Source organism: Ambystoma mexicanum, chromosome 2p, assembly GCF_040938575.1.
Source record: "Ambystoma mexicanum isolate Mex_15411 chromosome 2p, UKY_AmexF1_1, whole genome shotgun sequence".
Lineage (NCBI taxonomy): Eukaryota > Metazoa > Chordata > Amphibia > Caudata > Ambystomatidae > Ambystoma > Ambystoma mexicanum.
The window spans coordinates 1,468,666,316-1,468,683,618 of record NC_090923.1 but is presented as its reverse complement, the minus strand read 5'-3'; the positions used below and the strand labels follow the sequence as shown (position 1 = coordinate 1,468,683,618).

General features: G+C 44.8%; 1 protein-coding gene across 2 annotated transcripts in view; it reads left to right on the top strand.

Annotated features, from left to right (window-relative positions):
- Positions 1-6,172, top strand: part of LOC138567630 (zinc finger imprinted 3-like) — a 379,970-nt gene extending 373,798 nt beyond the window's left edge. For both annotated transcript variants that reach the window (XM_069646059.1, XM_069646060.1), the window contains one exon: positions 1,608-6,172. In XM_069646059.1, the coding sequence (XP_069502160.1) occupies positions 1,608-2,374 (767 nt within the window). In that variant the 3' untranslated portion in view covers positions 2,375-6,172. The remainder of the gene's footprint in view (positions 1-1,607) is intronic.
- The last annotated feature ends 11,131 nt before the right edge of the window (positions 6,173-17,303 follow it).

Below are 17,303 nucleotides of genomic sequence, written 5' to 3'. Positions count from 1 at the left end.
TGCTGGTAGAGTGATGTAACTAGCTGGTATATGTAGAGTTTGTGTCCAAGTATCATGAAGATGAAACTGGGTAGTATGCATCTACAGGTTCTTGTGTGGGGAAAATGTTTTCCACTGGTGCAATACATTTTTTAGAACCATTTTGAAATACAGCTGTTTTGGCACTAATGTTTTTGACCAAAGTTTTAATTTTACACACAAATTAGATACTTTTTACTCTCTTGCGAAGGAGGAAACTCATTTTTACTCTCTTGAAATTGGATTTAATCTCTAATTATCAAAATTGGGAGTAAAATATTCTCACTCCAAAATCCTATCTGGAGCACTGCCTGTACCCCTCTTGGAAAATCTTTTAAAGGTGGCAACCAGCTTCACTTAGCTATCCTCAATTTTCACTCTGCTGTCAAACACTCCTCTGACATCTGTCACCTCCTTGAAGACTTTGACCTTGACGTCCACGCACTCACCTAGAAGTGGTTCAATGCCATCTCTATCACTGCTTTTGACACTCTTCTTCCTGAGAGCTGCAAGAGCCTCTCCAAGTCCAGGCCCAACCGGCCTGGAAGCGGAGTGGCCCTTGTCTTCCCTGAATGGATCCCTGCCTCCATCATACCCATTCAATCCTACTCCTCCTTTGAAGGTCTTGTCTACAAGCTTTGCATCTCTCTTACCCTGTCGATCACTCTCGCTACCATCTACAGGGCCCCTGGGCCGATATCCCTCTTCCTATCGGAGTGGGCCGACCTCACCTCTTCTCTCCTGACTTTTACCTCCTACGCTCCTCTTACTCTGATACTTCAATATCCACCTCGACTCTCCTGATGTAGCCTTTCCCTTGATGCGCTCATCTCAACTGACCTCTCTCTCTAATCCTCTCAGTACCCCTCTCTCTTGGTCTGATCGTTCTCTCCTCTGCTCTCACCTGGAGCTCCTCTGCCCCCCGGCTAAGCCCCAGCCCGCACTGCCAGCCTCCTTCTCCATCATCTGACCCATGAAATAAGTGTCAGTAGCCGCCTTTGCCGCCTCTCTTATTCCCTCCTCCACCCCTGCTATCAACCCTCACTCTGACTCTGTCCTCCAAGTGCAATAGTTGGTATGATTCTTGCCCCTCCCCGCTCGCCTGCACTTCATATTTTCTGCACTTTCACGATCCGAATGTCACAAGGCCTAGTAGAACCACTTGTGTTCTTATCCAATGTTCCCCCCTTCCCCAAAGTCTTGTGGCACCTGGAAACACTTTCTGCCATATATAAACTGTGAGTGAATAACTTTGCCTTTTTAATTAAATTAGTAAGATGGTTCTTTATATTGCTGCCTTGATGGTGCTAACAACTGGTGAATTTGTGGGCGGAGCCCCACCACCTTTCTTTCACTGGCTGCCATTTCTTCATTGTTTGACCTCACAGCACACATTGCTTTGTCTGCCATCCAGTATTCAAGCACATGGGTCTTAGAATTCTAGAAGGACCTGCCCTGCTAAAAGATGAACATTTGATTGGCTTAATGAATGTGAATAACAGTACCATCTATCTGATATCAAATCATTGTTATAAAGCACCTTTTCGCATATGCACAGCTAATAGCGTTTATTTTTTATCACCCCACAGGTAAAGGGAGCCTAAACAGAAGGAGAAACATGGGTAATTCTTTGAAATGCAATGCCATATCAACACTTTACAAATCTACTGCAAAAAAGCTCAGAGCTAGTCTAGTCCAGAGCGATTATGACAGAAAATGCTCTATAGGTGAGAGGTGGCCAGGAAATGACATGAGAGGAGATACAACTGTACAACAGCAAAGAACTATGAGTCAACTAACACATGCCAACCTACATCCAATGGCTGCATATGCACATAAAGCAGACACAGACATAAAACGTGACAAAATGTTGAGGAATGACAGCATTATTTCAGACAAATCAACCCCAACGCAAAATTGCAGACTATATATTTGCCCCGCTCAAACCTACCAGAAAAAAAGCAATGTTGGACCCGAGCAAGGACATGAAGTAAAAAGAAGAAACACGTGCAATCAGTGTGGAAAAAGCTTTTCTAGGATGTCAAATCTGATTATACACGAAAGAATCCATACTGGAGAGAAGCCATATTGCTGTACAATATGTGGGAAAAGCTTCAATCAAAAAGGACATCTTTTTAGACACCAAAGCATGCATACAGGTGAAAAGCCTTATCAGTGCAATATATGTAGAAAAAGCTTCAATCGAAAGCATCGTCTTGTTGGACACCAAAAAACGCATACAGAGACACAAAAACATTGCACAACTGATGAATTGCAAAATGTGTTACTATTTCAATACCAGCCAAAAGCTGGTACAATGGGACAAACGGCATTGCAAAACACACCAGGTTTGTGATAATGGTGGATATCCCAATACCAACTTATGAAAAGGGGGCTGCTGCACAGTGACAGTGCAATAAAACAAAATGACATATATATGTCTCAAACTATATGCCTTCCACAGTGAGAAACGGAATGATAAGGAATTTTACAGCAAACCAAAATGTGGATAAAAAGGGACTTATTTAGAGACATTGCAGGCCACTTGCACATATATCCTATGAATTTTGGCAGAAGTAGCTTATAAAATTAACCGTGGCCAATGATCAGTGAAAATAGTACACCCTCAATACCGGCCACCTAAAATATAAGTGGAATCTTCCCAAACAGACAAAAATGGGCAGGATAGTACTCCTCATTACCCCCTCAGTGATCCACCCATAATGTTCTTCTATGGTATTTCTATGGTATTTCTAGGTTCTCAGGCCTTCATGTTCTCTCGGTTGTCCATCCAACCTATTACAGTTGCAAAGTGGTTTTGTCACCTCCCCCTTACTGGGCATTGCTGGATTTAGGGTAATGCAAACCTTTCTTCAGTTGTTACTGTAAATGCAGGATTTTCAGGGTCCCGTACAAAGAGGGCACTCGGGTGCAAACCTTTGAAAGCAGTTTCGTTAGTAGGAGTAACTGGCTGGAGGGGGTCGCTGTGGTACTGCCTTACCCATGCTTCCTCCTGATTTGCCTCCCCTCACCTCCCTGATGTCAAGGTAATCTCCTTGACTCAACGATTCCACCTGCCACCATCTGTTCGTGCCTCAGGCCAACCTAAACCACTGCAATATTCCTATTCTACCTACCTAGTTAACTGTTCTCTGCCTGCTCCTCAGTCTTTTCTTTGCAAGCTAATGTTCCCTACTCCTCCTTTTCTATACCTCTTTCACCACTAGATGTCGCCAAAGCGGATAGCATTTTATTTCTGCACGAGCCATGTATGTACATGAGCAATGCTGCAGCCATGAGACTGGATGACATGACATCCTCAGCAATGTTTAGGGAGGTGGCACTGTGAGAAAATTGGTTTGTTGGCATGCACACAAAAGCCCATAAGGCTGTGGAAATATTACATCAGGCTCTGTCCAGGGGGCATGATGTATATACCTAGTTTCCTGGCTTAGTTTCATCAATGAATGTGGGCCACACAGCCTGAGCGATAGAACAAGAGTCACATGGTCACTAGGTGCCGGATACTGCTCTATTATATGTAATGGCAAAAACTACAAAAAGTAGTGAGTATGTCACGGGGGTAGGCCTTGTAGAATTGTACATTTCTCGAATGGAGCTCTAAAGTCATGCCCTCCAATGCCATAGGATGTACGGTTGTGAATTCCATTGCTTATATAACCAACTAAATGTATCATACTAACATTTCTGTAGAAGGTTCATTGTCCAAATCCTATGAAAACCCCAAGGTTCCTGTACTCAGGAGTTGTGGGGGCACATTTTTGGGACTAGGATACCATGCCATTTTCGCTGTCCATTTCTGCACAGTTGTATGGAAATAAATCTTGTTTCTACCTTGGTTGCCCTGTTTGGAGTATGTGGTGATGAGCTGCAGGATTCTACCATTTAATGTTATCATACCTCAGATGCACCATGTCCTTCTCAGACAGTTACAGAAGTAGCAGGCCACATCCCCTCAAACGTCTCAGTACACAAAAGTATAGTTACGAGGCCTAATTGAAATCTGTGAAGGGTTTTCAAGCCGAGCTACCCATGAATGTTGGTGTGTCTCCTTGAGCTACATTAAAGCCAGTAAAATTTAAGGCAGCATTGGTAGATGTGGGGGAGGGTAAAGAAGTTAAAAGGAAATTTGGGCAGGGATTGAGGTAAAAGAAAAGGATATTGATAATCTATACTCTATATTCCATCCGTACTCTCCGTCTCCTCTCCCCCCGTGACTCCATCTCTGCTTCCCTTTCCTCGGTTGGCTGGCTCCCCTTTCATTCTCAACTTAAATTTCACTTCCTCTGTCTGGTCTTCAAATCTCTCCAAGATCTTGCTCCCCCTTATCTCTCTTCCCTTCTCTCATTCTACACGCCATCTCGTCCCCTTCGTTCAGCTGACCACTTCCTCCTCGCTGTTCCTCCCCCGCTGTGCTCCTCCCGTTTCCGCTCCTTCCAACTCCTAACACCCCTCCACTGGAACTCCTTGCCTCGCTCTATCCGCTCTTCTCCTACTCTTTCCTCTTTCCACACCTCCCTCAAATCTCTCCTTCTCCATTCCCCGCCATGACCCCCCCTCCTCTCACTCCCCTCTCCTACCCCCTCTCCACTCCTCCCCCCTTATACTCTCCCAACCCCCTCCTTCCATCCTCCTCCTACCTTCCCTCCCTCTTCTTCCTCACCCTCCCCCTCCTCTCCCCTTCCCCCTCTGAATAATTGCTCTACATTCTGTTTTTGTGACTGATTCATGTTTGTAATTTGCTTCTGTTGTTACAATTTTTGTTATGTTAAATGTACCCTGTTGTTGTAACTGTACAGCGCTTTGGTATAAAGGGCTATATAAGATTAATAAATACAAATACAAATACAAATCTAGGAGAGAAACGGCACAATGCAGAGATACATTTGACTTGGTTAGGGAAAAATATATGAGGGGTACTGACGAAAGAAAGAAATGAGGGCAGGAGCCAGTAATGCTGTCTGTCTTACGATGACAGATCAGAAAAGAAATTACAGAATATGAGAATATATTTTAGCAAATATTCATGAATTAGAACATAACTTAAAAATGGGCAAGAGCCATTCTAAAGAGCTGAGTGCCCCAGATTGGTGAACAGCTGCATACGTTATATACATAAATGATCAACCAGAGACCTTGAACATATTTAGAAAAATAGAGTTCTATGAATCAAGGAGATAGACGTCGAATGTTCTGTGTAAATGGAACCATTGACTTAATTAAACATTTTAATTTAAGACATACCTTTTAGAAAACAAGGGCAAAAACATAAAGCCACAAGAATGGGGAGGTTTTCCTAAACTGGTTCTATTTATTGGATATTTGTGAGGCACCTATACACACTATAGGGTGTGATTTACTATGCTAGTTATGTACTATATAGTGTACTCCGGAAAGAGTGTTTTTAGACATCCCAAATTAATGTGAGAATGAAGTGATGATTGTGTTGTGAGCAGAGATGGGAGAAGAGAAAGAGGGAAATGTAGAAGAATTAAACAAGGAGCCTTGGAACAATTAGTGTCTAAGGTTCCTCAAGAATTATGGCGGTAGCATACAAATGAGGTAGAGCTAATTTGTAAGATGGAACCAGTGCACATTCAGGTAGATACCACAAAGCTGGTACCCAGAAAACTACAATACTGTTTGAAACCTGAGGCAGTGGCAGGAATTTTAGTTATGAAAAATGCACTGTTAAAACAAGGAATACTTGTGGAACCACAAGCCCATGTAATGCACCAATCCTACCCATAAATAATCCTGGCCGCGAAGTCTATATATTTGTACATTTGGATTGTTCCCATTCTAGATATATGAGTATATGGAAATTTGGGAGGGGCGAAAAGATTTCTTTTAAACTTATAATCTAAGGTGGAGCTAAATAAACTATGTATATTTATATCTAGAGCTCTGAAAGTGAGGAACAGGTGATAGAAATTGTCAACGAGATGTAAAGATTTGTAAATTATTAAAAATTGTTTTAGCATTCGAGATTGATCCTTTTAAATGTATGTATTTATAAAGTACAGATTTGTATTCCTTTGTGTTGTTGGATAAGGAAATATTGGTTTTGAACTATTTGTTTTAATAGTTTAATAGACGGATGTCCAAAATAAAAATATGTTGTTGATTTGCACTCGATGTAAAAGCTGTAAATACTGTAGTTTTGCCATCTTTTCGCAGAGTGACCATATTGTCATGTATACCAGTCAAGCTACATATTTCACAGGTGTCCATTTATGTTCAGCTTTCTTTTCAGTCCTGATACATGCAGATAGTCAGAATAGCTTTGCTTTAACTCATTCTGCGTGAACCCGTTTACCATGGGGTATACAGAAAGCCCAACCTTCTTTTTACAAGCCCTAAACAAAGATGTAGGGTTGGTTAGTGGAGCTGGAATAATATTTAGAGTGGGTGTGCTGGTTAATGATGTCATGTCACCAAATCATAGGGGCGTGAACAATCCTGATGCTAATGAGCCAGCAGGTGTAGCAAATATGCAAAATCCTTTCATCGGAAGTGTGTGGTGTGGGCAATAGCTTCAATGTATTTTTGAAAAAATGTGATCCAGTGGTACATTGGAAACACGTTTTCCAAATATATAATCAATATGTATGCCTGGTGTTGTGCCTTTTTTTTAGAGCAGGTTCACCACTGAAACGGTCTCTTAAGTGCTCCTTCAGGAAGCTGTAAAAAAAAAAAATGGCTTTGGTAAAGAACCAAACTGCTACAGTGACTTATTGGTCAGGCTTGCTTTTTCAGCCCATTTGGATCCATCTCCAAGAAGGGAAGAAACAGATATGATATGATAGTTTATTTAAATAGCGCCTATAGACAATGTGTTTCAAAGCACTTCACGGCAAGGGAGGGAACAAGGGAAAATACAATGACATTCTTACAGGCCATGAACAGTAAGGAAGTGAAATTAACTATCATACTCGGCCTGATGACATTTTAGATAGTGCAAGAGCTAAGACATAGATAAGGAAGCGAGGGGGAGAGTGGGAAGGAAATGGAAACAGGCAGGCGACTACATTACTGGGCCTGACATTTCTGGTAGAGCCGGAGAAAAACAAAAGGTGAGGGAGAGGGGTGCTGAAAGGGAGGGCAGGAACAAAACAAGCAACTATCGTATTAGGCCTGACGACATTTCAGATAGTGCTGGAGAGGGTAGGGGGATGGGAAAGAATACAAATAAGGGGAGGGGGGAGAAGACAGACGAGGTTGCTATCATACTAGGTCCTGGGACAATTCTGATAGAGTAAGTGCATAGAAGAAAGTAAGGGGAGGAGATAGGAAAAGGGAGAAAGGGAGAGGAGGAGAGAACAGAGAGTAAGCAGTCAAAAAGAGTGGAGGAGCAGAGGGGAGATCGAATATAATTGCAGAAGTCAGTAGTAACAAATAATGTTACAAGCCAGGATACAAGATGAAGATGGGATCAGCATGATTCAGGGCCACCATGAGTACAAGATGCCAAGGAAGTCCAGCATGAGAATTGAGAAAGGGTGACGCTCTGTGAATCAATGAAGTCCATAAAAGTCAAATCCAGCACTGGCCACAAGACGGTGATGATGAATCCAGAATTTGTCCAGCATTGGATCTTTCATAGATTCACATGCTTGAAGATTCCCAGTCGTCAGACCGGGAATCCTTAGTGATTTAAAATCATTATTAATAATTAAATATATACATTATTTACATAGAAAAATGTAATGGGGATAGCCCAATTTGCCCAATGAGGCATTCACTTGTGTAGTCCCTCCGCCTCACTTTGGTCCTTTATTAACCTAACGAGTGAGGTGGCAGGGTTTAAGCTCTGCCCCAGGCAGCCATCTTCAGATTTTATACTGCAGTCTAACAAACAGAGGGAATCCTCCACCTCTCTGAGCCTTTCGTCTTTTCTAACCTTAGCTTTTTCAAGCTATTCGTCAAAATATATCCTATTTTGTTCTCCTGATCAAGGACTATAGGTTGTGTGTTTCTGGGACCAGAAAACACAACATTTCAACCCACTTTTGTCGAGTGAAAGACCACTTCACACCATGGCTGAGGAGATACCAACTGCCAAAAAGCCTTCCCTGTTCAGGGACTGCACCAGATGCAAGAAGAAACTTGTTTATATGAGGGACCCTCATGAGTAGAGTATCTACTGCCTCATGATATCCACAAGTGTGAGATTTTAAAGACCTTCACTAACAAAACCTTGCAGGACAGGCACAGGAGACTTCTACTACATCTACAGTCTAAGTGCCATTCTTCTGATGAGAAATCTGTCAAGACAACTCCTGTTCTATCTCTAAAACCATCTGAGAGACAAACTTCTAAGTGAAGGGCCTGTTCAGTGGAAAGGAGCACTTCCCCCTCTCATAAAAGCAAAAGAAAGGTAGAGAAAACCTCCATCATACCTTCCTTGAGCTCTGGGGACCAGAGAAAATGTCATTCTGAGGAAAAAACTACCTCTAAAGGTAAGGAGGTGTTTTCTAAAAACTCATCGGTCGGTGGGGGCAATCATCCACAAAACCGCTGTCTATGAGCGGTACTAGTGATAACGGTTCATTGACGACCAGACACTCAACGAAACCGAAGACGCCTACAACTACTCTTCAAACCTTGTCATCGACAAGTAAGTCCTTGTCGTCAAAATCGTCTTCCACCAAGCAATCGTCGATGAAGGAGACTCACCATTTGTCCACAAAGCTCTTGTCTACGGAGTCAAGATCTCATCTCTTGTCGACGAATTCATCGTCAACGAAGCAATCCGCATCATCAGCAAAGCCGTCACCGAAACTACCAACTCCCACGTCGACAGTTAAAGACAAGCCTGAGACGCCGTCCACAGACATCCCTGTTATGCCGTCCAATGATGCTATCACAGATAAACCAATAGGCACGGCCCCATACACTCCAGAGGTCCAGGACAAACCAATAATAACGGAGTTGTCACCCTTAATAGAAATGGCAGAACTGCCTGATATCATTTTACAGGAAGATTTTTTCTGACACTGAATGCACCCCACCACGGAGGACCCAGTGCTCATGGAGTCAATGCAAAGAATTATTGATGAATTCAACAGGCGTCAGAGATTCCAACCATCGATGCCAACAGGCACCAGGCAGAGGAATTTGTCTTCTACCCTGAGGAAAGCAAGATCCCCTCAAAGAGACAAATTGCCTCATCATAGCACGCCTAGAAGCTCTCCTCCCAAGAGCAGACCTCAGAAACGGCCGCGTTCACCGGAACCTCCTTGCAGATTTAGGATCAGGACATGCAGTGCTTCACCTGCAAGAGTCTTGCCACCGAGATCTCCGCCTAGACCAAGAACACGCTCACCTACAAGGGATCCTACGGTTGTACCATTAACCGCTTTGGTCTCAGACTGGCAGGAGGGCCCTTTTAGAGACTTCTCAGATGCTGGTGAAGGGGAGATTACTCACGACCCAGACACGCAAAGTGAATGGGACAACAACGTAATAGAGAAACCCAGGAAAAAGGATTCTCCAGGGGAGACTTTGCCACCCGACGACTTGTGTCATTCCATACAATTATCGGCAAGGCAGCAGATCTTTTCAAGCTGCAAGTAACTTGTGAAGACAATAAGCCAGTCCTATATGAACATATGGATAAGCGCAGAAGACCGATCACCACTATCCCTCTTTTAGATACCATATGGGACTTGGGAGTAAAGATACTATCTACACCTTTGTCAACACCTGCCCTCGTCTCACGGCCAGAAAAGAAATACAAAGCCCCGGACATGGTGCCACTATGCCTAAGAGGGCATACGAAACCAGATTCCATAATCACAGTGGCAACCAGAAAGAAACTGGCGAACCCGTCATCCCCCTTGTCAGCTCCACCTAACAAGGAAGGGCAAAAATTAGAAGCTATGGGCAGGAAAGTATCTTCATCAGCTTCCTTTACCATCAGAGCAGGCAACGCTCTGGCTATGATAGCGCACTTTGTCCGTGAACTATGGCTTTGCATGCCAAAGCTATCCAAGCACCTACCAGCAGAATTCCACGAAGAGGCTAGGGCAATCATAACGGATGGTGAGGCTACATCCGATCATATGATTGATGAAGCTGTAGACATAGCAGGATCAGGCTTTCGTCAAATGGCCCATGGTACGGTCCTAAGAAGACAAGCTTGGATGAAAGCAACGAACTTCAGACCAGAGGTCCAAGCTCAAATACTGGATATGCCCTTAGATGGACATTATCTCTTTGGCAAGAAGATTGATGATCATCTAAAAGGAATTAAGACGGACACGGATACAGCTCGAGCTATCACTTCTATTAAGGATAAGGACAAGGAATGCTGCCCGTTTCGAGGCTCACCCTCCAAGTACAGAGGTTTTAACCATCCATCCTACATTCAAAAGACACAGGACAAATCCTTCCAAGATAACAGATACCATCAGTCGATGGCCAGATACAACCAAAGAGGGAGACATGGCTCTAATCAGGCCAAAACACAAACCAAACAAAACTGACAACCCATTTCTTCTCCACCCACAGCACACCCCGGTGGGGGGAAGAATAAGCCACCATTTCCAACACTGGCGGAAGATAACATCAGACAAGTGGGTGTTGCAAATGATTCACACTATCGAATTTCTGAACCAACCCCCCTCCCTTGTGCCCACTTCATGCAAGGTACACCTCATGAAACATATGAAAATGGAAATCCGCAAGTTACTCGGGAACCACCCCGCAAGCCACCCTGAATTTGGAAAACACCTACTTTCATATTCGCATTCAATCCCGCTCACAGAAGGTTCTTCGGATTTCCAATAGGGGAGTCACATTTTCAATTCTGTGTCCTCCCATTTGGCCTAAGGTTAGTACCAAGTGTCTGCATCAAGTGTCTGGTACTGGTGGCAGCAAAACTCAGACAAACAGGAACTGAGGTTTTTCCATACCTGGACCTCTGGTTAATTAGGGCAAATTCATTCAAACTCGCAACCTTGGCAGTCACGAAGACAGTGAACATGCTGAAGAGGCTAGGTTTCTCCATAAATGAAGCCAAATCCTGTCTCCAATACCCGCCAAGACAGTGCTCTTCCTGTGAGCAGAGCTCAACACCCGCATACCCAGGGTACGGCCCTCAGCAGACAGAACATCAGCAATACTTCAACTGACCTCATGGTTCTGCGACAACGTAACATCCACAGTACGCTCTTTCATATCACTACTGGGCATGATGTCCTCATGTATATTTCTCATTCCAAATTGCAGACTTCACATGAGGCCAATACAAGAGACCGTGGACCACCAATGGAGACAAACACTCAGGTCATGGGAAGATATCATTCAGCTTACAGCAAGCTTCCAGAAAGCTCTCCAGTGGTGGAGCACAACACAAAGTCTGTCGCAGGGAATGCCTTTCCAAGCTCTGACATCAACGCTTCTCCTCAGAACAGATGCATCGCTATCGGGCTGGGGGGGCGCACCTGGCAGATCTACAAACAAAGGGCACGTGGTCAGACCAGGAGTCGGAACTACATATCAATGTTCTGGAACTAGTAGCAATAAGCTGGGCACTGAAAGCCTTCCTTCCTGTGCTAGCAGGGCAGGTAGTAACGATTCAGATGGACAACACAACCTCCATGCATTATACCAACAAGCAAGGAGGCACGAGATCAGAGGTGTTGTCCAAGGAAGCACCGAGGCTATGGGCCTGGGCACTACAGCACAGAGTTCAGATCAAAGCTGAACATCTACCAAGGGTGGACAATGTCTTAGCAGACAAGCTGAGCACAGACTACGCAACATCCCACGAATGGGAACTGGACGAAGCAGAAGCTCAATGGATATGCCTCAAGTGGGGACATCCGGAGATCGACCTCTTTGCCATGAAGGGCAACAAGAAATGTCACCTGTTCGCCTCCAGATATCCAGAGGATCTGTCCCTAGGGGATGCCTTCTCAGTAAACTGGACAGGCAAGTTTGTGTATGCTTTCCCGCTGATTCCTCTGATAGCGCAAGTACTTTGTAGATGGAAAGAACAACCATGCAGAATGATACTACTAGTAACGTAGTGGGCTCGACAAGTTTGGTATCCAACCCTCGGGCACTTGTCCCAGTGGTCCTCGATTCACCTCAGAGCTCACCAGAACCACTTGACGCAGCAGAATCGCAAGGTTCTCCACCACGACCCAGTGAGTCTGTTGTTCAAGGCGTGGTTCCTGAGCAGCGAAAACTATGATTTGACTCTTCCTCCAGAATGCTGGGACATAATCAAGGCTTCTAGAGCTCCGTCCACACGGACCACATACATCTGGAAATTGACTTGTTTCACCAAATGGTGTGAGACCTGACCGGTGAACCCACTCACTAAGTCACAAGGATCACATTGACTCCCTGGCTCCTGCTCTGGTCCACTTCTGCAACCACTCCTTCGCCACTGGAGTCTTCCCTTCCCCCCTGAAGCACTCCCTTGTGCACCCTCTTCTTAAAAAACTCTCTGACGACCCATCCTGCCCGGCTAACTATCGCCCAATCTCCATCATTCCCTTCCTGGTCAAACTCCTGGAAAAGCTGGCCATCTCCCAGCTCAATCTTCACACTGAATCTGTTGGTTGCCTCCATCATCATCAGTCTGGCTTCAGAGGTGCTAGAAGCACGGAAACTGCTCTCCTGAACATCCGTGAAGACCTGCTCTACAATCTTGATTCCAACAACCCCTGTGTCCTCATCTTACTTGATCTCTCTTCTGCCTTTGACACGGTCAACCATGCCATCCTGCTCAACCGTCTCTGTGATAACTTGTGGATCACCGGTCAGGCCCTGGCATGGCTGACTTCTTTCCTCTCTGATCGGCCCTCGCAGGTTTAACTTGGTTTCTTCCTCTGCTCTATCTATATCTCTACCGGTGGTGTTCCCCAGGGGTCTAGCCTCTCTCCCTGGCTGTTCAACCAATACCTGGCACTTCTTTACTTCTGCATTGCTGCGCTCTGCCCAAACTTCCAGTGCTATGCGGATGAGACTCAGCTCATTTTCAGGCTACCCTCAGCCACCTCTTCTCCCTCTCTCATCTCAGGAGTGTTTGTGCCGCCAATGATCTCTGCCTTAATGCCAGTAAGCCAGGGATTCTCCTCATCGGCACACCCGCTCCTTCCTTTCCTGTCACTCTCTGGCCGGCCTCTCTTGAGCCTCTTCCTGCTCCCACCTGTGAGGCTAAAAACATCGGGGTCATCTTCGACTCTACAGACACCTTCTCTCCTCACATCTCTGACGTTTCTAAGAAGTCACACTACCAGCTGCACCTCCTCAGAGGTATTCTTCCTTTCCTCTCCTTCCCCCAGAAGCTCATTGTCTCCAGAGCTCTAGTTCTCTCTAGGCTGGACTATTGCAACAGCCTCATTCTAAATCTGCTTGCTTATACTCTCCGCCCTCTGCAACTCATCCAGAACAGGACTGCAAGACTTGTCCTTGACCTCAAGCCTAGGGATCGTATCGCTCCAGGACTGAAATCTCTGCATTGGCTCCCAGTGGCTGCGAGGATTAAGTTCAAAACCCTCTGCATTGTCCACAAGGCCTTCTGGGGCCTGGGGCCTCATTATCTTTAACTCTCTCTTCCTAAATATCTTCCTTCTCAAGCTCTTCACTCATCCGCCTCCAACTCCCTCAGGGTCAGTCGCTTCTCCAAGCAACGAGTTGGTGGTAGATCTCCCTCTGGAACAGCCTCCCTGCCTCCCTGAAACTTGAGGAGAACCATCTCCGGAAGCACCTTAAAACCTCCCTCTTTGCTTCTGCTTTCTCTCCCCCTCTTCCCTGCTGAATTCCTGGCTGAATCTGCACTGTTTACCTGGCCACCCATTTGATCTCAGGCCCAGGCCTGCTAGTTGCACACCTGCACTGCCTCCCTGGCAACCCCTGTACCTGGGGACTGTCTTCTGTATCCCTTACAGTCCCCCTACCAGCACTCATGTCTGCACTTACCTTGCACTTGCCACCAGCTGGCCGTTTTTCTGTGTTTATCTTATTTATCCTTGCAGCCGCTGGGAGCCAGTGCAGAGATTTCAGTCCTGGAGAGATACGATCCCTGGTCTTGAGGCCAAGGACAAGTCTTGCAGTCTTGTTCTGGATGAGTTGCAGAGGGCAGAGATTAGAAGAAGGCAGATTTACAAAGAGGTTTTTGCAATAGTCCAGCCTAGAGAGAACCAGAGCTCTGGAGACAGTGAGCTTCTGGGGGAAGGAGAGGAAAGGAAGTATATCTCTGAGGTGGTGCAGCTGGTAGTGTGACTTCTTAGAGACCTCAGAGATGTGAGGAGAGAAGGAGAGTGTGGAGTCGAAGATGACCCCCATCACACAGGTATTCTACTCATGGCTCAAAAGCTGAAGATGGCTGCCTGGGGTGGAGTTTAAACCCTGCCACCTCATTTATTAGGGTCATAAAGAACCAAAGTGAGGTGGAGGGACTACACAAGTGAATGCCTCATTGGGCAGAATGGGCTATCCCCATTAAATTTTTCTATGGGAATAATGTATATATTTAATTATTAATAATTATTTTAAACAACAGAGGATTCCCGGTCTGACAACGGGGAATATTCAAGCATGTGAATCTATGAAAGATACCAATGCTGGAGAAAAACAGTTTCAGGTAAGTAACTAAGACGTATCAGGACAGACTGCTGCAGAAGTAGGCTGGAGGGGGTGGGCAGGGAGAGAAGGGTAGAAGAATCAAGACAAGCAGGCAACACCAGTGTGCGAGAAGGGTGAGAGGCACAAAGGATCATCACGGGGTGACCGTGGAGACAGAGGGTGTAAACACATGTTGGTGCCTGCTTAACCACTGTCTGACCAGGGGGTCGGTCCCGCACAGGTCCAAACAGGAATTGCCCTTTTCTTCATCTGCCCTTCGCTTTGAACGCCCGGGTGAGAGACGCCCTCGATGTAAGAGTTAAGAGCAGGAAGGAAGAGGCAGGGCTAAGAAGGTGGGTGGTGCTTTGGCCAGGTGACCTAGATCCACTTGCACCTGCTCCCCATCTGTAAAGGAAAAGAGGCTGGAGGGCTCCTTAAGTAGGGAAAAAGAGCGGCAACCAGGAAGGCACCAGGTGTGCCTGGCTTGCTAAGTGGGGAAAAAGAGCGCCAACCTGGAAGGTGCCAGGTGGGCAGGGCTTAGGCCAGGTGACCTAGATCGTTGTAGGTCAAAGGATCGACAGTAAAAGGGTTGAGAGGTCAAAGGACGACCCCAAAGGGTCGACAGGTCAAAGGATCGAAATGTTTTAATTTTTTTCTCACATTTTTAATTTTTTTGGGGGGGATTCCCCCCCTACCCTCTTTTTTTTGCTAAAAAACACTTTTTTTCCCTAAACGAAAACCCCAAAAAATATATATAATTTTTAAAAAAATTCGATCCTTTGACCTGTCGACCCTTTGGTGTCAATCCTTTGATCTGTCGACCCTTTGACTAGACACTACCTAGATCCACTTGCACCTGCTCACCATCTGCAAAGGAAAAGCAGATCAGTAATTCACTTCATGGATGCATGAACTACTTGTGCAAATGCACACAGCAGACATCTGCAACCCTCTGGCACTACGTTCTCTATGTAAGTCCATAGATTTCACATGTTTTTTGCTTGTACATAAAAATGGATACATGTATTCGCAGAGAGAATGCACATTGCATGCTTATACAGAGGTCTGTATCTGATCATTTTCAAAGTTAATAGGTAATATGTGCTACATATTTAGAGAAAGAAATGAATGTTGTAAAAAATGGATGAACATGTTTAATTCTTGAGGTAAAAGCTAATGCAATGGAGCAGAGAGTTAAGGGCCCCTATTTGTCCACTAATGACAAGTACATTTCACCAATCACGTGTGTGATATAAGTCAAATGGCTAGTGCACGAAACTGAATTGTAATTAAACCTCTGTCTGTCCATTAGGTGGTGCTGGTCAATGGCATGATCTCAGTGTTATGCAATAGAGCATCTTGTAAGGACAAAGACTTAGCATGTGATATTAAACAAAAACCACCCTAGGATGCTTATACAGCATAGTGGGAGAGTCATATGTTTCTCTCTCAGTACATGAAACCGAAAGCTAAACTGTATTATGCTGTAACATAAGATATATTTCATAAAGATCTGTACAGCTAAGTTAGTATCAGCCAAATGGCAGGTATTGAAGAGGTTTTGAAACGTGTTTTTTTAGTACCATATCAGTGTTCACCCTACTGGCTCATGAGGATCAGAAGGAGCGAATATGTAAAGTAGATGCAGAGTATTATGTACTGGCAGCATGGCCTGTGCAACCATAATGTTCTATGAAGAGCATTGCAGCCGTGCTAAAATAAGTGTCAGTATTATGTGATTAAAAGTATAGCCATTTTGATGAGACATGCCTTGCAATCGCTTTTAAAATTATAGTAGTCCTGAAGAAAAGTACTATACTGCTCCATTAAATCTATAGCATCCCAGCAGAGAAGTGTGGCCCTGCTGCATTAAAGATCGAGCAACCATTTTAAGTGATAAATGGAAGGTTAAATCAATTCAGCTGTGATGCAAACCCATGATCTGCATTTTGAAGATATCTCTGTGTAGAAGACACATTAACTCACAAAGTGAACTCCCCAGGATTGGAACCTTAGGTCTACAGGTCAGGCGTAGATCCCCACAGTAGGAGCATTAACTGATTGAGATATGCTTTGTACCAGGCTGGTGACCACAGAACATGGCCAGTGTTTGTAACTTTTAACACTTGCCTAACTTGTGACTGGCATTGCTTGAGCCCTACGAGAATGAAAGTGTTTGTCCTCTATACAAATAAGGAGATTTGTCAATAGGTTGGTGCCTTTTAAATGCTGGCACGCTTTCCATTGCATTTCAGTCATGTGAGATGAAAAAGCCATGAAAGCTGCCGGTTTTAACCCATTATGCAGGATGTCACGCATAGCCATTCAAGCCCACACTGCCTGCACGAGATTATACCTGCTCCTGAATAAGGAGAGATGAGTTTAAGCATTGCTTCTATTCAGTCCTTTGACTCTCCTCTTAGACATCCAACAAGTGTCAGTACAGTGATTTTAACAGTATAGCAACGCCTCTGAGAGGTGTATCTACTGTCACAATGAAAAAGTATATTAGTCCTACTGAGAAATACTGGCACAGTTCCTTTAAAAGTATATATTTATAAAGGGTAGGGGCGGGGGAGAGGGGATATGGGTGGGGCTGTGGAGAGCGGGGAATGTTAGAGCGGATAAAAACTCATTTTGGCTCTGATTGCGATACTGGACTATGGAGACTGGTGATC